Source organism: Aythya marila (genome assembly GCF_965140915.1).
Source record: "Aythya marila genome assembly, chromosome: 4".
In the NCBI taxonomy this organism is placed as follows: Eukaryota; Metazoa; Chordata; class Aves; order Anseriformes; family Anatidae; genus Aythya; species Aythya marila.
Genome location: NC_139045.1, coordinates 43,937,979 through 43,957,153, shown reverse-complemented (window position 1 = coordinate 43,957,153; position 19,175 = coordinate 43,937,979). Strand labels below are relative to the sequence as shown.

At 41.5% G+C, this 19,175-nt stretch overlaps 1 protein-coding gene across 3 annotated transcripts in view; it reads right to left on the bottom strand.

Moving 5' to 3' along the window:
* The window catches only part of PRDM5 (PR/SET domain 5), an 85,560-nt gene extending 76,007 nt beyond the window's left edge, over nt 1-9,553 (bottom strand). For all 3 annotated transcript variants that reach the window (XM_082759388.1, XM_082759390.1, XM_082759389.1), the window contains exons 1-2: nt 9,329-9,553; nt 4,867-4,950 (exon numbers count right to left, since the gene is read on the bottom strand). In XM_082759388.1, the coding sequence (XP_082615514.1) occupies nt 4,867-4,950; nt 9,329-9,421 (177 nt within the window). In that variant the 5' untranslated portion in view covers nt 9,422-9,553. The remainder of the gene's footprint in view (nt 1-4,866; nt 4,951-9,328) is intronic.
* Between the last annotated feature and the right edge of the window lie 9,622 nt (nt 9,554-19,175).

Below are 19,175 nucleotides of genomic sequence, written 5' to 3'. Positions count from 1 at the left end.
GTTGAGGTCTGCTGCTGTAGTTCAGACCATGCTGGCCTAGCACCTATCTGGTTCTGAGGCACTTTTGGCCACTGTGGCCAAGACGTTCCTGTAGTTTCTGTAACCAATGGAGATCAGTTGGAGTTTCTATTTATTTATTTAGGGAGTGATGTCACCAGACATGCAGTGTCATGAGTTTGGTTGAGACAGAGTTAATTGTCTTTGCAGAGGCTCACACAATGCTGTGTTTTGGATTTTTGATGAAAATAGTAGTGATAGCACACCAACAGAATAGTGCTTACACAGAGCCAAGGACTTTTCAGCTTCTCATGCTGCCCTGCCAGCAAGGAGGTTAGGGGTGCACAGGGAGCTGAGAGGGAACAGAGCCAGGACAAACGGCCTACACTGACCAAAGAGATGTCCCATGCCAAATGACACCATGCTCAGCAATAAAAGCTGGGGAAAACAAGGAGGAAGAAGGGGACGTTCAGAGTGATGGGACTTGTCTTCCCAAGAAACTGATACTCATGATGAGCCTTATTTTCCTGTCAGTGGCTGAATGGGAAGGGGTGAATAAATTCTTGGTTTTGCTTTGCTTACATACACGACTTCTGCTTTACCTAATGAACTGTCTTTATCTCAACCCGTGAGTTCTTGCACTGTTACCTTTCCAATTCTCTCCTCCAGCCCACCTAGGGAGAGCGAGTGAGCAGCTGGGTAGCATTCAGCTGCCTGCCAGAGCCAAACCACAACACAGTCACCTTTAATTTCCCAGGCCAAATAATTAAGTGGCAATTCACTTCATATTTAAGCTTAGATGAATTTTGGCATGAACCTATTTGGTCACCCACCACCTAAAACATTTATACATATACAAAGCACACACACAGAATTATCTTCTTGAGAATTAACACACAAGGTGTCACTGAACTAAGTCAAATATTCCTGGGCTACATCAAGCGTGACTGCTAGCCAGTCAAGTGAAATCATTGTCCTGCTCTGCTTTGTGCTGGTGCGGCCTCACTTCAAGCAATGTGTGCAGTTTTGGGCACCACAGCATAAAAAGGACACAAAACTATTAGAGAACATCCAAAGGAGGGCTACAAAGATGGTGAAGGCTCTGGAGATCTGAAGATGTATGAGGAGTGGCTGAGATCCCTTGGTTTGTTCAGCCCAGAGTAGAGCAGGCTGAGGGGAGGCCTCATGGCAGCCTGCAGCTCCCTCACGAGGGGAGCGGAGGGGCAGGCGCTGAGCTCTGCTCTCTGGGGACAGTGACAGGACCCGAGGGAACGGCATGGAGCTGGGACAGGGAAGGGTCAGGCTGGGGGTTAGGGAACGGGTCTGCACCCAGAGGGTGGTTGGGCACTGGGACAGGCTCCGCAGGGACGTGGTCACAGCACCAAGCCTGCTAGAGTTCAGGAACACTTTGGACGATGCTCTTGAACATAGGGTTTGATTTTGGGGTGGTCCTGTGCAGACCCAGGAGTTGGACTCAGTGATCCTCTTTGTGGGTCCCTTCCAACTCAAGTTATTCAATGACTCTATAAAATATCTTCACAGTAAGATGAAATACCTGACATTCACTGCTACTGCACAGGGGGGTTTTACCTCAATATCAACCAGCACATCACTAAATATGCCACAATAACAAATTTCACATTGCTATACTAGTTAAAAAAAAAAAAAAAAAAAAAGAGCCCCTAATCATTGGATAAGTTACCAGATGGAGTCCTACCAACTTCTAAGTAACACCTAAGATGCCTGTAATGCCCATCCACATGATGCACTCCATCTTTTTATGCTGCAATTGCCTCCAAATTTTTAAAAAACATTCAAGGTGCCATGTATACTACTTTAAAATGTTCACAACTGCAAACGCAAACATTTTACCATGCACACCTGGCAAGAGAAGAAAAAAAATTACCAAAAATAAGCAGATGGTCGCCTTTGCTGAAGGCAGTAAACACACTGCCTGCTTTCTGTAAACCATTTTCTAAACATTTATAAATTTAAAAATGTATGTTCGTTCAAATAACCATGTAAAGAAAAGTTCTCTTTTCTGCCTTCTATTTTTTTTTTTTTTGTTTAGCTGAAAACATGATTTTTGTTGTTAATGATAAACATCTAGATGCAATACTCCTGAGTTTCAGACCCCTCCCCAACCTGGAGTCTGTTGAATGAGAAACTGTAAACCTTTGATTTCTTCAGAACTATGCAATTTGCAGGCAGACCAGTAGCACAGTGCTATATTTAATTTAAAACACAAACCCCAATGTTCTCAGAACTGTATTTAACGAAATCACTGGACCTGATAAATTCTTTTTTGGTTCCATGTTTTCCCAAAGACCAAATGAAAACATAACATAGAATCAGAGAATCATTTAGGTTACAAAAGACCTCTAAGATCATCAGGTCCCATCATCAACCCATCGTTGCCAAATTTACCACTAAACCATGTCCCTAAACACATGCACATTTCTGTGTCAATGTGACATCTTACAGATGCCAATTCACAATGCTGGTCTTACAGAAATAGGAAGAGCTTCTTCAAAATAGACCACATTACAGACCACTAGTCTATGCAACTAGAAATTCATGTGGTAAGCTTCCTTGCAGAAAACTGTTCCACAAAGTTGAAACTAAGAACACAGGCATCACATACAGAGAAAAAAAAAAACTCTCCACTGATGTCCATTTTTACTTGACCTATTGAAAAGCTTCTACTATTTAGCCTTCTTTCTAAAGGTGTCCTCCCTGAAAATGCTTTTTTTTTTTTTTTTTTTTGATTGCAGTCAGACTGTGAGTTCAGGGCTGACTGTGCCTTCATCCAATAGTCATCATATTAATTATTTTTAATATATTTGGTACAGCTGACTACACACAAATTTGGCTGGTTGCTATGACACAGTCTCTGGAATAACCATTTATTTGGACTGTTTTACTTTTTACTTTCTGCATTCCTGGTCTCAATTTTCAACTTAAGACTACTCTCAGCATGATTTAAATTATATTATAAAGCTCATGTTCAGATCAACTTCAGTAAACATGAACAACTTAGGTTCAAACATTCAGGAAGTCATAAAATTTGGTATGCAGGAATCTTTTCAAGGTTCTCAAAACTAGGTTACAATAAGATATTATGAAAAGGTTTTAGAACAGCTCATAAAAATCTCATTTTCTGGTTTGCTGTCGAAGGGGTCATATTAGTGTCATCAATAAATACACGCATTTCCCTTTTATTTTCTGTCATATAGAAATAGATAAATCTTATTTAATCATCAGCAATGAGGCATCTGGAAAATCATATGGCTTGCTAACCAACCTAAATTAAAGGCCTTCTCACACCTATAATCCACTCACCATCCCTTCTAAAAACCTTGTTCTAGCTCAAGTATTTTATTAATTTAAACTATCTTGCAGAAACATCATGAAAAGGCAAGTAAGACAGGGCAGGGTATATTAACATGTACTGTATTTGGTAATCATTCATAACAAAAGTACTTGGTATTGTTTTGTTTTCAGCTGAGAACAAACAAGATGAAAACAGCTGCTCTGAGTACATAACCAAAGGACTCAGAGGAAAGAACTATCTACACCATCTCTTTGGAAATAGTTTTTTTGGACACATCTCCAAATTAAAAAAGACAACAACAATAAAAGAGACAAAAAAATAGGGTGATTCCAGGGGAAATGGAAAAATAAAGGCATAGAGATTCAAAGACTTGAGTTAATACTCATCAAGGAGTATTTTTCCACTCTACCGCTGGATAGAAATTGTTTAGCAAGGTTGGCTTTTAGCATTTTCACACATTGTTCCACTGTGTAGAATGTATTTATAGCTCTAATACCGTATCAGTACCATGCTCTCCTTAGAAGGAGCTCAGCAATATTAATGCTAAAGGGTTATTTTTTCCAAATATTTATTTTGGAATATAAATATATGGAATAAACATACATCATAAATGTATGTATAGTGCTTTAATACAGATGACAAACCTGTGTGTTTTTTGTACAGTGCCACACGACAGAAAAAATATACCACAAAAATATGAGAAACTTGAAAATGAGTCCCTTTCTCAGAGTAGAAGAGTACTAAATTTGCTTTCAATGGAAATTGCTTGGGTGAAAAAAGAAATAAATGAATTCTATTCAAAGAACTAGAGCAGAAATCACAGATTACAAAGATAGAACAGAAGCACTGAAAAGCAGGTGCTTACAGCAAGTTTGAAATGTTATTTCAAGTATTTTTCAGTCAAAGTGTGAAGTCCTCAGCCGGTAAACCCAGACAGAATTTTGCTACAGGCAAACACAGCTATGACACAAACGTTAAGGACCTCATTACAAGATTTAGTGTGTTTTAGAAGAGCCCTGAAACCCCCTATACTTTCATCTACCCATAGCACCAGGTTTTTATTTTGCTAAAGATCTCGTAACTACACATTGAATTACAAATGTTAGTACAATACAAAAACTTCACTTATCTTACAATTGCCAAATGCTAGCACAAGCATCACAGCAGTGAATGCTTTATATGACCTGACATGTTAGCAAACATAAGCCAGAACCTCAGTAATATACAATCCTATATGCAAATTACTTTCATCATTTTTAACTCTCACAATTTTCAACAATTTTCCAGTGCTGTTACATTTTTATGTTTCATATTTCATTGATTAGAAATTATCATTTGTTATTTCTTTATCCTTTAAAAGAAGTAATTTCCCTGTCAATATCCCTATACAAAAAGTGTACTCTAATATCATCAATAAGATACTCTAGCTACAGTATCTTTAAGCCTTAACAAAAACAAACATAAATGTTACAATGAAAATATAATCCCAGGAGCACTGTTTGCTAGGTGTGATGTCCTCATTGTAGACTACTCACTTCCCACATAAGCCTGCAGTCTGTGTCCTCATCCAGTTCCTGAGGCATTCGCTTCTCCCCTGCAAAGGGGCCAAATTTTTCACCCTATGGAATGAATATAAACGATAATGAATCAGGAGGGGATATATTAATAATAAAAAAAAAAAAAAATATCTGAATTCCAAACTCCAGCAGAGGTCTCAATTTCAGTTTCATGTGGAAAAGGACAGTTTTGCTTTGGAAGCCCACTATCAGCCAAAAAGGTCATTCCCATTCTTTTTATAGCTTAGAGAATCTCTTAAAACCATACCTTTCCTGTACATGCTAATTTTCCATTTGGCATACAGCATTTTTCTTGATTTTAAATAAGGGTCATGTTTACAAGTCAAATTTCTTACATTTCTTATAAGATTCTCAGGAAGTACCTTGCAATATACATCCCATTAAGTCCAAAGTATTTGGCAAACACAAAGTTTACATTAGATTTATTTGCAGGATTATTTGCAACACTATTTTTTGAAGTGCCACAAATCAAAACACTAAATAACTTTGAAGTTTTGAACATACAGAGGGACTTGTCTAAAAAATGAGGGAATATGCACATGTCTATGAATTAATTCAAGCCTTCAAAAAAAATTAAAATATTATGCCACCTGCTAGTCATAATACACATCATGAAACCATCCATTGCTATGTTCTTCTAAAAGTTGTTGTTTTTTCTCCCTCCCTTTACAGATTTCATGCAAGCAGCAGGGTAAATTCTGCAACTAGGACTTCCACCTGGCATAGGCCTAGCCGTTTTTCCCCTTGTTCTTATTTGCACTGATAAACCATATAAATTGGAATGCAGAACACAATGTTCCTTTATGCAATATTAAGATAAAAAAAAATGTTATATACTTTAAGGCATTACAGGTTATAATCATACAATAAAAAAGTAACTTTGGAGTTTCTTTAAAAATACAACATTAAGGCTAACAAAAGGATTGATCTTGTCCAGAAGCCCCTTCCCCCTGACACATTCCATGATCCCAGGAACAGCCTGCTACATATTTTTCCTTCTCCTTCATTGCTTACAGGTACAGTGGTGAGAAAAAAGGTGGAAAAGGTGGAACGGAAAACTTACAGGATGTTCCCTCAACCAAGTAAATAAATTAAATATATATATATAATATATTTAAAATGAAATTTGAGGAAGTAACAGACAACAGAAAATTGACATTTCATAATAACAAGGAAACAGACTAGAGGAGTATTATATTAAAATGTGCTCAACAAATATTCCATTTGAAGGACCAGGAGAATAAGGAGATAAAAAGACAAGAACACCAGACAATGACTGGAGCCCAGAGCACCAATGGAGATACAGACATAGGCAGCGAGAGTAAAAATTAGCACTGTGTGGCTTCAACTCCTTCACTTCTCACTGATCTCCATACCAACTTTCATCATTTTACAAAGGAGGAAGATGGTGGCAGAGGAATTCTGTTCTGGAGATGTATGGTCCTTTCTAGCCTCAGCAAACATAAGGTAGGCACTTTCAAGAGACTTCTCACACCAAGCTGAATTGCTTTTTCCCATTCACTTACAAAGCACCACGTAGTTTTGGTGCAACAAGAAACTAGCTCACTACAGCTGCTGGACTCTGAGGTCGGACATGGTTGTAGCTGCAGAACCCCCCATCACTCATAGCAAGGATCAAGATGAAAGAAGCTTGTTTGACTATAACCTAGATTAGTTCTATAGAAAGAAAAAGAAAAAATCTCTGTAAGTTTAACAGAGAAATAATTAAAAGACCTAACGAATAAGGAACCTGAAACAGCTAGTCTCCTACACTCTCTTCAGCAGCAGAACAGCACTACTTAAGTGGGCAAAAAAAGATGAATTTATTCCTTAAGTACTTTGGAAGTTTCCACAACCCCCACCTCAGTAATACGTTCATCCTCACAATCCAAAGGATGCCTACATACGTATGAAGTACCTACAGGATTAATTTTACGCACCACTGAACAACACGTCACCTCTGGGGTGAAACACAGCAACAGCTTAATAGGGCAAGCTTACTCAAAACAAGAAATACCACACGTCATTCTTAGGTCAACTACTCCAAACTAATAAAACCGCTCCTGCAATATGCTTAAGCCCTTGTAGAAGCTCAAAACAATAGAGAAAGCAAAAGGCAAGATGCCCACCAGTAATGTAAAGTAAATGTAACATGAACCGGAGGTGATTCAAACTACTAAGCACTTTTTATAGCTTCTCAAATTTGGACAAAAAGCAGAAACGAGACACAGCAAAATCTGGTGTCTTGTAACACAAAAGTCTGTGAAGATAAGTGTAATTATTAATTCAGCCTTTAAGATTATTTTTTTTCACTTGTGTATTTTCATTAGTCCTAGCTAATTAATATGATGTCATATAAATATATAGAGAGCAAAAACATAGACTTCTTCTCAAATTCAAAACTTACAGCACAGACTAAAGTCAACCATAGAAATGACTGAAGATATGAAAGGCACATCATTCAAATGTCAAAAAGCTGCTTCCAACAGCTGCTGCTGAACAAGCATCAGTGACTAATCTTGTTCCAGACTCAGCAGAACACTAAGAAAGGTAGTAGCTCTCTCTCATGACTATACCAAGAGTCTTAAGACACTGGTTCTGTAGCCATTGGCAAGCTGTTGGAGAAAAAAAAATACAAGAGAATTACAGCTTTTGTTAATGTAACAGAACAGAAAGTTTCGACCTTTTGTAACTACAGACAACAGATTGAAAACATGGCATTTTCTGATTATAAGATCATCTGAAATTTATTTGACTTCCAGTTAAGACAACTGCAGTTGTGTGATAACAACAGAAAGAAAATGATGCAGTATTTGCTACTCAGGAACACAGATATTATTTCACAATTAGTGCCATATTCAACATCTCCATCCAATCCCAGAGCTCCAAGGTATTACTTAACAATTTGACAGCTATTAGTTACTCTGTATTATAAACAAAGTGTAGTAATGCTGCCTCACTACTGGAAAGGAAGAAACATTGAGAGCACTTCAGATTTTTCTTTCCATGGGAAAAGGGTAACACATGGTCTGGTTATATCCAATGCATCATTTGTGTTGTTTACACATCTGCTGTTCTGTGAGCAGCTACGGCCACACACTGTGCTTAGGTCTTCAACTATTTTTAAGAATACCTGTTCCAAGCAGTGCCTGGTTTCCAAAGGACAACTCAGAAGCTGGTTTCCTCATCCTACTGAAGGAAGTCTGCCTGTCTGTCAGGCATAGACTTTTAATCAGGGCTTCGCATACCACAACTGTTGGTGCTACCAGCACAGAGAATTCAACGCCAAACAAAAACCAAGTCTATAACAGACACTGTCATGACATACTCCTGAAACACAGACAGATCTTACTGTAACTGCCTCCACCTTTTCCTCCCATGTTCTACATGTAACATGTCCCACTTGCAACATTTCAGTTTTGTTAGGATATCCTCTATGAGGAGCTCACACTGGCACAGCTATGCAGGCAGAGCTCTGACAGCATATACCTTGCCCGTACAGGAAGAATTCAAAAGCAACATGGAGCAATTCTGGCAAGGAAAAGCTGTTTTCCCTGGCATGTAGATCTAATGGTTCAATGTACAACAGTGTAAAGGAAGGGGACTCAGACCTTCAGCATTGATATTGACACACAGGTGTCAATTTCAGTAAGTTTCACCGTAAAGTTAATTCTATTTCAGAGTCCAGGGATTGATACATGACAGCAGTGTACAATTTTCCTTCCTGTGTGAATTCCCAAAGGTTTCAAAATGAATGTTCAGAACATCAACGAATAAATAAATAAATAAATAAATAAATAAGTTAACTGATAAAAAGCTTGGACCCTCTGCCCTCTATTAATCCTTTTGAACAGCTTAGAGATTAGGCACTCCTTCCCCAAGGTGCCTAAGCCCTGTGGACAATAGCACAGAAAAATCAGGCAGCCCTGCCAACCCTGTGAGAAGCAAAACCTGGAAAAAGATGTAAAGTGAAACACACATAACTGGGAGGGCACGCTACTGCAGGGTTTGTAACTTTAGGTATGCCTCTAGCGGTTGGAAGAAGTTGTTGGAGCAAGCCACCTGAGCAGTTTTAATTGTGGTTTCAAACAATCCGAAGAGTTTTTCACCGCAGGCAGGCGGCACCGCGGGGCAGGGCCCGCTCGGGAGATGAGCGCGGTGCGGCTGGATCAGCAGGACCGCACCCCCGGCGGGCCCGCACTGCTGCCCTGCACCGCCCGCCCCGCCGAGCCCTAGGGCCGGGGGCTCTCCGAGCAAACCCCGAGGGGAGTAACACAGCGGGGGGACCCCCGCGGGGCGCCCGCTCCCCTTCCGCGGGCCGGGCTGGGCCCGGGCGGAAGCGGAGCGGGGCTGAGCGCGGCACGGCCCCGCCGCGATACGTGGCAGGGCTCCGGGCCGTGCCGTGCCGGCGATCACCCACCTTTCTGACCCTGCGGGCCGTGTAGAGCCCCATCCCGTCCTGCACTTGGGACGACTTCAGGGCAAACCTATCCGGCACGTACATGCCCAGCATTTTGCACCGGGCCGGGCCGCCGCCGGCTAGCGGCGAGGAGGAGGAGGAGAAGGAGAAGGAGGGCTCCCGGGGACTTCCATCGCACCGGGGGAGGGGGCAGGACGAGGGGCTGGGTGCGGGGCTCGCCCGGCTCCCGAGCAGGACGAGGGGAGGAGCCGGCACCGGCACCCGCACCCGCCGGGCGGCGGCAGGGGGCGCGCGCGCCCGAGGGGCAGCGGCCGTTGGGGACCGTTAGTGGCGGTTGGGGACCGTTGGCGGCAGCCCTGGGGGGCTTCGCGCCGTCGAGGGAGCTCCTCAGGCGGGGTTAGGCTTGGTGTTCGTCCAGAGACATTATCAGATGCACAGAGGCGCAGTTGTTAAAGTTTCTAGTCGCCAGCAAAGCACAGCAGAAATCTTGTGGTGGTAGCAGCAGGAAGGAATGAAAAAAATGCACAGAGTTTTAATGACAAGATGACAATAAACATCAGTACAGAAGCATGCGTCCTTCTGGATTAAGTGGGTTTCTGCAATAGCAAAACTTCTCAGTCCGTAGGCAGACAGTAGGGAAAAGTGGAAAAAAGGAGAAACAGGGCTGTCCTTATACAAGGCTCCTTCTGATTACTTCCTGGTTTCCCTATATACATGCACAACTCTGCCATTTTGTGTTTAGTACATACAGAGCATCATATCGTAGATATATGGCTTTAAAAAAAACTACCTTTGTTATGTGTATCCTCAGCCACACATCTGCATACACAGATACGTACAGTGATGTATGATATGATGTCATTCAGTACATGAGCAACTGCTTTGGTAAATTAGAGGAGGCCCCAACTTCAACAGGAAGGGAAACTCAAACACGGTCCCAAATAGCATTCAGAATTAAAACAGCAATCAAACACAAAACTTTAAAACCTAGGCTTTCTAAATTAACAGAGTCCAGGCCATCAAATTCTACAGCCATGAAAATAAGAACTGTAATACCTCAAAAACAACTATACTGAACAGATACAAAATAAGTTACCTAGGCCTACTATTTCAGTTTTAAGAGTAATAGCAAAACTTAACTAAGCTTAAGATTGAGTCCCAAAGCTTCCATATGCGTAGCTAAATATACTTAACATTTTATAAAATGCCTTCTTCAGTTGAGGCCAATCTTAGTACATGTAAGATTAAAAGGCTAACATCATTTTTATTGTGTTAGACCTTTTCCAAAGGCTATGAATATTTTTAAAATTAATTTTCACTCTATGAAATCCTCAGTATCTCTTCTCAAAAGAAAGAGCTTGAAAGCACATCATATTTCACCTTAAAAAGGTCACAGAAATACTATAGCAGACTTTGCAGTCCATTGACATCATTTACATTTAAGTTCTTGAAGTAAGCAAGACTATTCTCATTTAGAAACTTCACCCATAATTATTTTAACATGAAATGCAGCTAGTTGTATCTCCTTCAGTTTAAACAGAATAGGAAAGATTGGGCAAAACACACACCAGTTTCTCCTTTCATAGCATAATGGGTGTTGTCAGATTAATTGGATGTTCACAACTGCCCAGACACCATTACAGATTTTTCTAAATTTAATTAGTCAGCCATGTTGACCGTAAGGTGTTATAAATAGTGCTATTGGTTTTGTCTTTTCTGGTTCATACAAGGGGCACTGCAGAGGATAGAGTCAGCCTTCTTGAGCATAGAACAGAATCACAGAATCACAGAATTTCCTAGGTTGGAAGAGACCTCAAGGTCATCGAGTCCAACCTCCAACCTAACGCTAACAGCCCTCCACTAAACCATATCCCTAAGCTCTACATCTAAACGTCTTTTGAAGACTTCCAGGGATGGTGACTCCACCACTTCCCTGGGCAGCCTGTTCCAGTGCCTCACAACCCTTTCAGTGAAGAAGTTCTTCCTAACATCTAACCTAAGACTCCCCTGGCTCAACTTAAGCCCATTCCCCCTCGTCCTGTCACCAGGCACGTGGGAGAACAGGCCAACCCCCACCTCACTACAGCCTCCCTTGAGGTACCTATAGAGAGCGATAAGGTCGCCCCTGAGCCTCCTCTTCTCCAGGCTGAACAAGCCCAGCTCCCTCAGCCGCTTCTCGTAGGACTTGTTCTCCAGGCTCCTCACCAGCTTCGTCACCCTTCTCTGGACCCGCTCAAGCACCTCGATGTCCTTCTTGTAGCGAGGGGCCCAAAACTGAACACAGTACTCGAGGTGCGGCCTCACCAGAGCTGAGTACAGGGGGACGATCACCTCCCTAGCCCTGCTGGTCACGCTGTTCCTGATACAAGCCAGGATGCCGTTGGCCTTCTTGGCCACCTGAGCACACTGCTGGCTCATATTCAGCCGACTGTCAACCATCACTCCCAGGTCCTTCTCTGCCTGGCAGCTTTCCAACCATTCCTCTCCCAGTCTGTAGCTCTGCTTGGGGTTATTGCGCCCCAGGTGCAGGACCCGGCACTTGGCCTTGTTAAACTTCATGCAGTTGACCTCAGCCCATCGGTGCAGCCTATCCAGATCCTCCTGCAGAGCTTTCCTACCCTCAAGCAGATCGACACATGCACCTAACTTGGTGTCATCTGCGAACTTACTGAGGGTGCACTCAATGCCCTCGTCCAGATCATCAATGAAGATATTAAAGAGGACCGGCCCCAGCACCGAGCCCTGGGGGACGCCACTAGTGACTGGCCTCCAACTGGACTTGGCTCCATTCACCACGACTCTTTGGGCCCGGCTATCCAGCCAGTCTCTAACCCAACGAAGCGTGCGCCAGTCCAAGCCAAGAGCAGCCAGTTTCTTGAGGAGAATGCTGTGGGAAACAGTGTCAAAAGCCTTGCTGAAGTCAAGGTAGACCACATCCACAGCCTTTCCCTCATCCACCCAGCGCGTCACTCTGTCATAGAAGGAGATCAGGTTCGTCAGGCATGACCTGCCTTTCATAAAGCCATGCTGACTGGGCCTGATCGCCTGCTTCCCCTGCAAGTGCTGCATGATGACTCTCAGGAGGATCTGCTCCATGAGCTTTCCTGGCACTGAGGTCAAACTGACAGGCCTGTAGTTTCCCGGGTCTGCCCTCCGGCCCTTCTTGTAGATGGGCGTCACGTTTGCTAGCCGCCAGTCGATTGGGACCTCCCCCGATAGCCAGGACTGTTGATAAATGATGGACAGTGGCTTGGCCAGCTCCTCTGCCAGTTCCCTCAGTACCCTTGGGTGGATCCCATCCAGCCCCATCGACTTGTGCACATCTAAGTGCCGTAGCAGGTCACCAACCAGTTCTTCATGGATAATGAGGGCCACATCCTGTTCCCCATCCCCTTCCACCAGCTCAGGGTACTGAGTATCCAGAGAACATCTGGTATTGCCGCTAAAGACTGAGGCAAAGAAGGCATTGAGCACCTCCGCCTTTTCCTCATCTCTTGTAACTAAGTTTCCCCCCGCATCCAGTAAAGGATGGAGATTCTCCTTAGTCCTCCTTTTTGTGTTGATGTATTTATAGAAACATTTTTTGTTATCTTTAACGGCAGTAGCCAGATTGAGCTCCAGATGAGCTTTGGCCTTCCTAATTTTGTCCCTGCACAGCCTCGCTACTTCTTTAAAGTCCTCCTTAGTGGCCTGCCCACTTTTCCAAAGCTTATAAACTCTCTTTTTCCTCCTAAGATCAAGCCACAATTCTCTGTTGAGCCAGGCCGGTCTTCTTCCCCGCCAGCTCGTCTTTGGGCACGTGGGTACAGACCGTTCCTGCGCCATGAAGACTTCCCTCTTGAAGATCGCCCAGCCTTCCTGGACCCCTCTGCCCTTCAGAACCGCCTCCCAAGGGACTCCACCAACCAGTGTCCTGAGCAGTTCAAAGTCAGCCCTCCGAAAGTCCAATACAGCGGTTTAACTGACAATGCTACTTAAGCAGACATGCTAACAGCTCTTTTAATTCATCCTATCTGCAGCTGCAAGAAGAGTGGTATCTCAGAGACCCAAAGCAATCAGATCAGTCAGAACAAAGATGAAAGGCATCATATCATGCTGAGTGTATGTTGACTGTTAGTCAGGCAAGAGTGGAACATGTAGAACCTCTAAGTTTCAGTATTACTGCTTTGTACTTGGTGCATGCTGTCATTCTGTAATGAACGTATTTCAGCTGAGGATGCAGCATACAACAACAAAAGGAGTTTTCTTGCTGGCATAGCAAAGTCATCTCCAAAATGACCAACTCCACACAAACAGCTGCCAGATGGCATGGAACAGATAGTTATCTACTGTCTCAGTGAAGGCTCTAATGAGCAAAGTATAGGGGGGGGGGGGGGGAACTTCTGTCAACCCATTGTCCAGGCCTTTTTTTATTTTAAGAAGCTAAGTAAGCCTTTGTGTGCACCTCCTAAAAATCTCATATCAACAGTTTACGTTTATGCACAGCAATCCACATTGACCTATTGATTTCTTCTGAAAGACACCAAATATTTGCTGCACTATGTCAAAGTGTTGTCTATTTACAGTTACAAATCACCACACTCAATGATTTGCTATCTTCAAGTTTCCAACTCCTGCATAAACATCTACCAAGGCAATTCTTTACTGTTTTCAAATTATTTTTTTTTTTTGCATTTGCACTAAAACAGGTGCAATTGAGGGTGACAATCAATCCAGGAATGTTTGAGCTCAGGGACATAACCAACTTCATTGCCAAGGCTATTCAGTGCTGCCTAGGTGGCTTAACTGTGCTGATGGGTAGCACTCGTGTTCTAGAACAATGCCTGAGAAAATTGGTTTGTGTGCACAACTCGGACGAGAGTCACATGCAGAAACCACACTCACCCAGAGCAAACAGAAGTTATTTGTGCAGAAGTCCTTAGCCCGTATTAATGACAACACCATTATTGCTCAAGGAAGTTGATCTACCACAGCTGGGCTAGACAGCAGTAGATGATATTCCAAGAATAGAAAGAAAGCAGCTTTGATATGTACGCAAGATGAAGTTATTTGTTCATATAATAAGAATAAGCATACTCAGTAGGGTCCCATGAGATTTCAAATCCCAGTTCTCTCTTTAGCCAGAGTCCTGGGAAAAGGACAATGAAGAGATTCCAGTGGAGATTAGAGTTTGAATATAAAACACACAGGTTTTTACCTAGTATTGTGAACTGGAATTAATCCAGTTTATTTAAAAAGCACTGCTGAAGTAACAGCACAAAGTCATATAGAAGTTATTAAAAATGACTTTCTTCCAGTGTGAAATCCTAATACCAATCAGGTGTAGGCAAGCTCAGTGAGTCCCTTCCTTGCAATCTCAACGTTCCTCCATGAACAAGCATGAAAGTGGATGAACTTCACATGTTTTTGGTTCCACTGCATGTAACATTCGATTGTAATCTTCAGAAGTACCCTGGCAATGTAGTGAGTGTATTCCATATTTTAGATAAATAAAGCACATTTCAATTAACCGAGCTAAGAGGTTTAAAGATCAGAAAAGAGGACTTTGCAGCAGCCACTGAACAAGCTTGATTGGATGGTTTTGGGGTGTTCACTACCCTTCCCTCCCCCCCTCCCCCCAAACTTCTATCATGCCAGCACAGGACTTTTGGAAAAGTCTTAGGGAAGTAAGACTTACTCCCTAAGTAAGTTCCAACTTTCCCAGTTGCTATTATAACTTGCAGTGTTTCTGCTTTGATTCATTAGTTTTAATTAATTCATGTACACAGTTGTTTTCTTTCAGAGTATTATTAGCATAACCATTTTTGTTTTGCATTTTTAAACTAGCTCTGAACACTTCAGTTGCTATTTACAAAATATAATTGCAAAAAATATGGAAAGAAATACAAGGGGACAGCTGGGTTCCATTTTTATTGGCCTAATTCTTTTAAGAAGAATGCTTTGATAGTTTTAGTATTCATTTCAACTGAATAAGACAAATGAATTGTTGGGGACCAAAAACTCTGAGGAATATACCTCAATTAAAAACAATCCATTCTGAAGTAATGTATTGAAAAATAGGAAGCATTTTTGATTCTAACCTGCACCTTGTAAGAGTGAGTAATGAAACACAAAGTTACATTAAAGGCATAATATTCAACTTGAGCTGTTATAAACATAAAGGAATGCTAATTCTTGTAAGTTTAAATTACAGAATCACAGAATCATCTAGGTTGGAAGAGACCTCCAAGATCACCGAGTCCAACCTCTGACCTAACACTAACAAGTCCTCCACTAAACCACATCACTAAACTCTACATCTAAACGCCTTTTAAAGACCTCCAAGGATGGTGACTCCACCACTTCCCTGGGCAGCCCATTCCAATGCCTCACAACCCTTTCAGTAAAGAAGTTCTTCCTAACATCCAACCTAAACCTCCCTGGCACAACTTTAGCCCATTCCCCCTCATCCTGTCACCAGGCACGTGGGAGAACAGACCAACCCCCACCTCGCTACAGCCTCCTTTGAGGTACCTATAGAGAGCGATAAGGTCGCCCCTGAGCCTCCTCTTCTCCAGGCTGAACAAGCCCAGCTCCCTCAGCCTCTCCTCGTAAGATTTCTTCTCCAGATCCCTCACCAGCTTCATTGCCCTTCTCTGGGCTCACTCAAGCACCTCCATGTCCTTCTTGTAGCGAGGGACCCCAAAATTCCATCATTTGTTGTAATCTTAGTTCTTAAATAAAGGTACGCTTACAATTTATATAGTAGGTCATGTACTTTGAGTTGACCAAATAGGGAATGCCCTTCGTACTTGGTGCTTCCCCATTGCTCTACTTTTTAGTTCCTGAATTGCTTGTCCCTTCATCAAGTTAATTATGGTTAGGTTAACATGGTGCTATAAAGCTTCATATGGCCTATTCTAGGGCATATCCACAGCCTACACAGTGCTGAACAGTTGAAAAAGCACACCTTTCACCACAGACCCCCCAACTCTACCCCCAAATGCAAACAGTGACCTACAACTCATCCACAGTCTAGCACAGAGAGAAACCAAACATGTTGAGCCACTGCTTCTATGTTACTCTGTAGTTACATGTTTAGACCTACATTCAGCATCAAGGAAGAACACTGGGGCATCCAACAACCTCCAGATTTGAAGTCTGATAGTGTCAGGAACCACTTACATAACTTCCCTGTAATGTATTTTCATGAGAAAGCTCTCCCACAGTCATGGAAGCTGCTACATCCCAAATTAAATTCCATGGAAGAAATCCATGTGTTGTGACAAACAAAATAATTGCAGGAGTTACTTGTCTGGAGTTCTAATACTTGTTGCAACATCATTCCAGAAGCATGGTACCATATTCCCCCCACCCAAGGAACAGCTAATTAAGGGTCATGCTTAAGAAGTCAACATGCCACATTCTTAGAAGAAAAAGATTTAAAGCCAAAGCAATCTTCAAGATTCCAGAAGTAAACATGCCAGCCCCTGAAGTGTTCCACAGCTTAGAGGAAAAAATCTGTTCTCCAGAAGAAGGGATGGCTCTTAATTGCTAGTTCTTTGTTTAGATGGATGGTATGGTATCATCCTTAGAAGTTTTTAGGGACTTCACATTTCTTCCCTCACCTCCTCCTGCCCTTCTAGCAGCTGGACTGAAATCAGAAAGGCAAATGTTCTTTTATCCTTTTAATAGTTCCTTGCATCCTTAAGTATTAGAGTATTAGCTGTTGCAGCATCCACAGCTATTAGGTTCTGGCAGCTGACAGAGATCCTAAAAGGGGTGTTATTCATGATAGTGGTTCTCCATTCCCAGTTTTTACATTCACTGTTGCACAAGATATTTCTTTACTGAAGATTAATCACATTTGCAGCAGCTGTTTTGAAAGCTTCTCTCCTGGATCTATGCATCTCTTTTCTAACCTCCTCCACTTCCCTCCAACATTGTTAGAACAGAAGCAACACTTTAAAAGCAACCTTGGGCTACCTGGTAGCCCATTAGGAGAACACTTGAAATACTGTCAGCCTGCCTTTATTTATGTCTATCTGCACTTTTCCAGTGTGCAAATAATGTTTAGCTTTGACCGGGTATGCAAGGGTTGTAGTCAGATATTCCTGGAATTTGTCAAGCCACTTTCTCTGACTAGGTACAAGTTCATTAACTTTGTGTAGGTTCATTGTTCTTTTTCATCGCAAACTTCCCAAACTTTCTACACCACAGTATCCAGACCAGGATGGAAGAATGACTTTGCTCTTTTTTTTTTTTTTTTTTTTTACACAGAAGTTCTCCGGAAGCAAAGCTTCCAGCTTATGTAATGACTATTTGAGGGGAAGATGGGAAGAATAGTATACAGACTCTCAGGTTTCTTGTTCTTGTGAGTTAGAGTTATACAGAGTTCAGCCTAAAAAAAAAATTTAAAAAATTGACTACTTCTTTATCCAAAGAAACCAAATATACATGGCTATTTTGAACCATTAACAGTGATTTTGATATACAACATTAACAAACAGAATGTGAATCCGTACTGCTTTAGTTCACATGACATACCAGTGCATACACATGACAACTCTGTTTCTGAAAATAGAATCCAAGTATTGGATTTAAATCTAAATTTTGTTGTTAAACATTTGATAAAATTATCAAACAGCAAATTAACTACCAGAGCTTAGCAAGAGATGTGTATGCTTTTAAAGTCCCCGCTTCCTCAGGTACAACGGCACCCTTACTATTAGTAATCACCAGGCATGATGGCTGTAAGTACCTGGAACAAGTTGTGTTGACATGAGTCAACTTAAACCATATGTTACACTACCAATTAAAAAACTCAATCTCTTAGAAGACAATTTACTTCCCTAAACAACTAAATATGCTTTTTGTAAATATGACAACAAGACCCATCTACTCAGTGTCTCAGCTTCTTTCCCCACTTCTGACAGTAATTGTTTTGTCTGCATTTCCTGGTTTCTGAAAAACCTAAGTTATTCTTTCCCTAATGTACTTTGATTTGCTGAGGAAGATTCCTTTCAAAACTATTTTTAAGGACTGCTCTTTTTTGTGGCTTTTTTTCTCCTACAAGAATTCTTTAAGAGCTGTTTGAATTCAATAAACATTTCAACCTAAAAATTATTTCCCCAAATCTTTCTTCCAATCAATGCCAAGTTTTGTTGTGTTTGTGTGTTGTTTTTTTTTTCCTGTAAACCAATACAGACTTCTTGTGTTGCAATACTCAAGATAATTGAAAGCATTAAATGGCAAGACTGATTTTCCAACTTATGTTGGTCTTTGCATGTAAGACAGTTACTGACAAAGCTTCTTTCTCAGATACTTGAAGTCCTAGAAGTCAGGGCCAGGATTTCAGTATTAAGAACTTGCTCCTTGTTCTTTGAATATATTTAAATGCATACATGTGTTTGCAGTTCCATTCTCAAGCTGACCGCATATTAAGTGTTTGCTCCTATTGTTTCAGAGGTTTTTAAACTGGGGTTTATAAAACCTTAAGGCAAGATTTAAGTGAATCAGTGCTGGATTAAGCTAATAATTCAGGTTATTTAGTGATATTCAAAGTAATAACCATTTAATTGTTCTACATCATATAGATGTTGCTAAAACAAGCATAATATTATTGGACTGTAGCAAGATTTTCCTGCTCTCTCGTGTGACAGGTTTATGTAAGCAGTATAGGATAGAAGTTTAAAGAGCTAGTAGGGAATAGTTGAAAGTTCTCTGAGCATCAGTAACTAGATTTTAAACTAGTATACATCACACAGGTCTACCCTAAGCCCTACAGTATTTGCATTTATGCTGACAAGTGATCTGAAAGATCAGGTTGCAGTTCAATACTGAGAAGATAACTAAAACTCATCAGCAA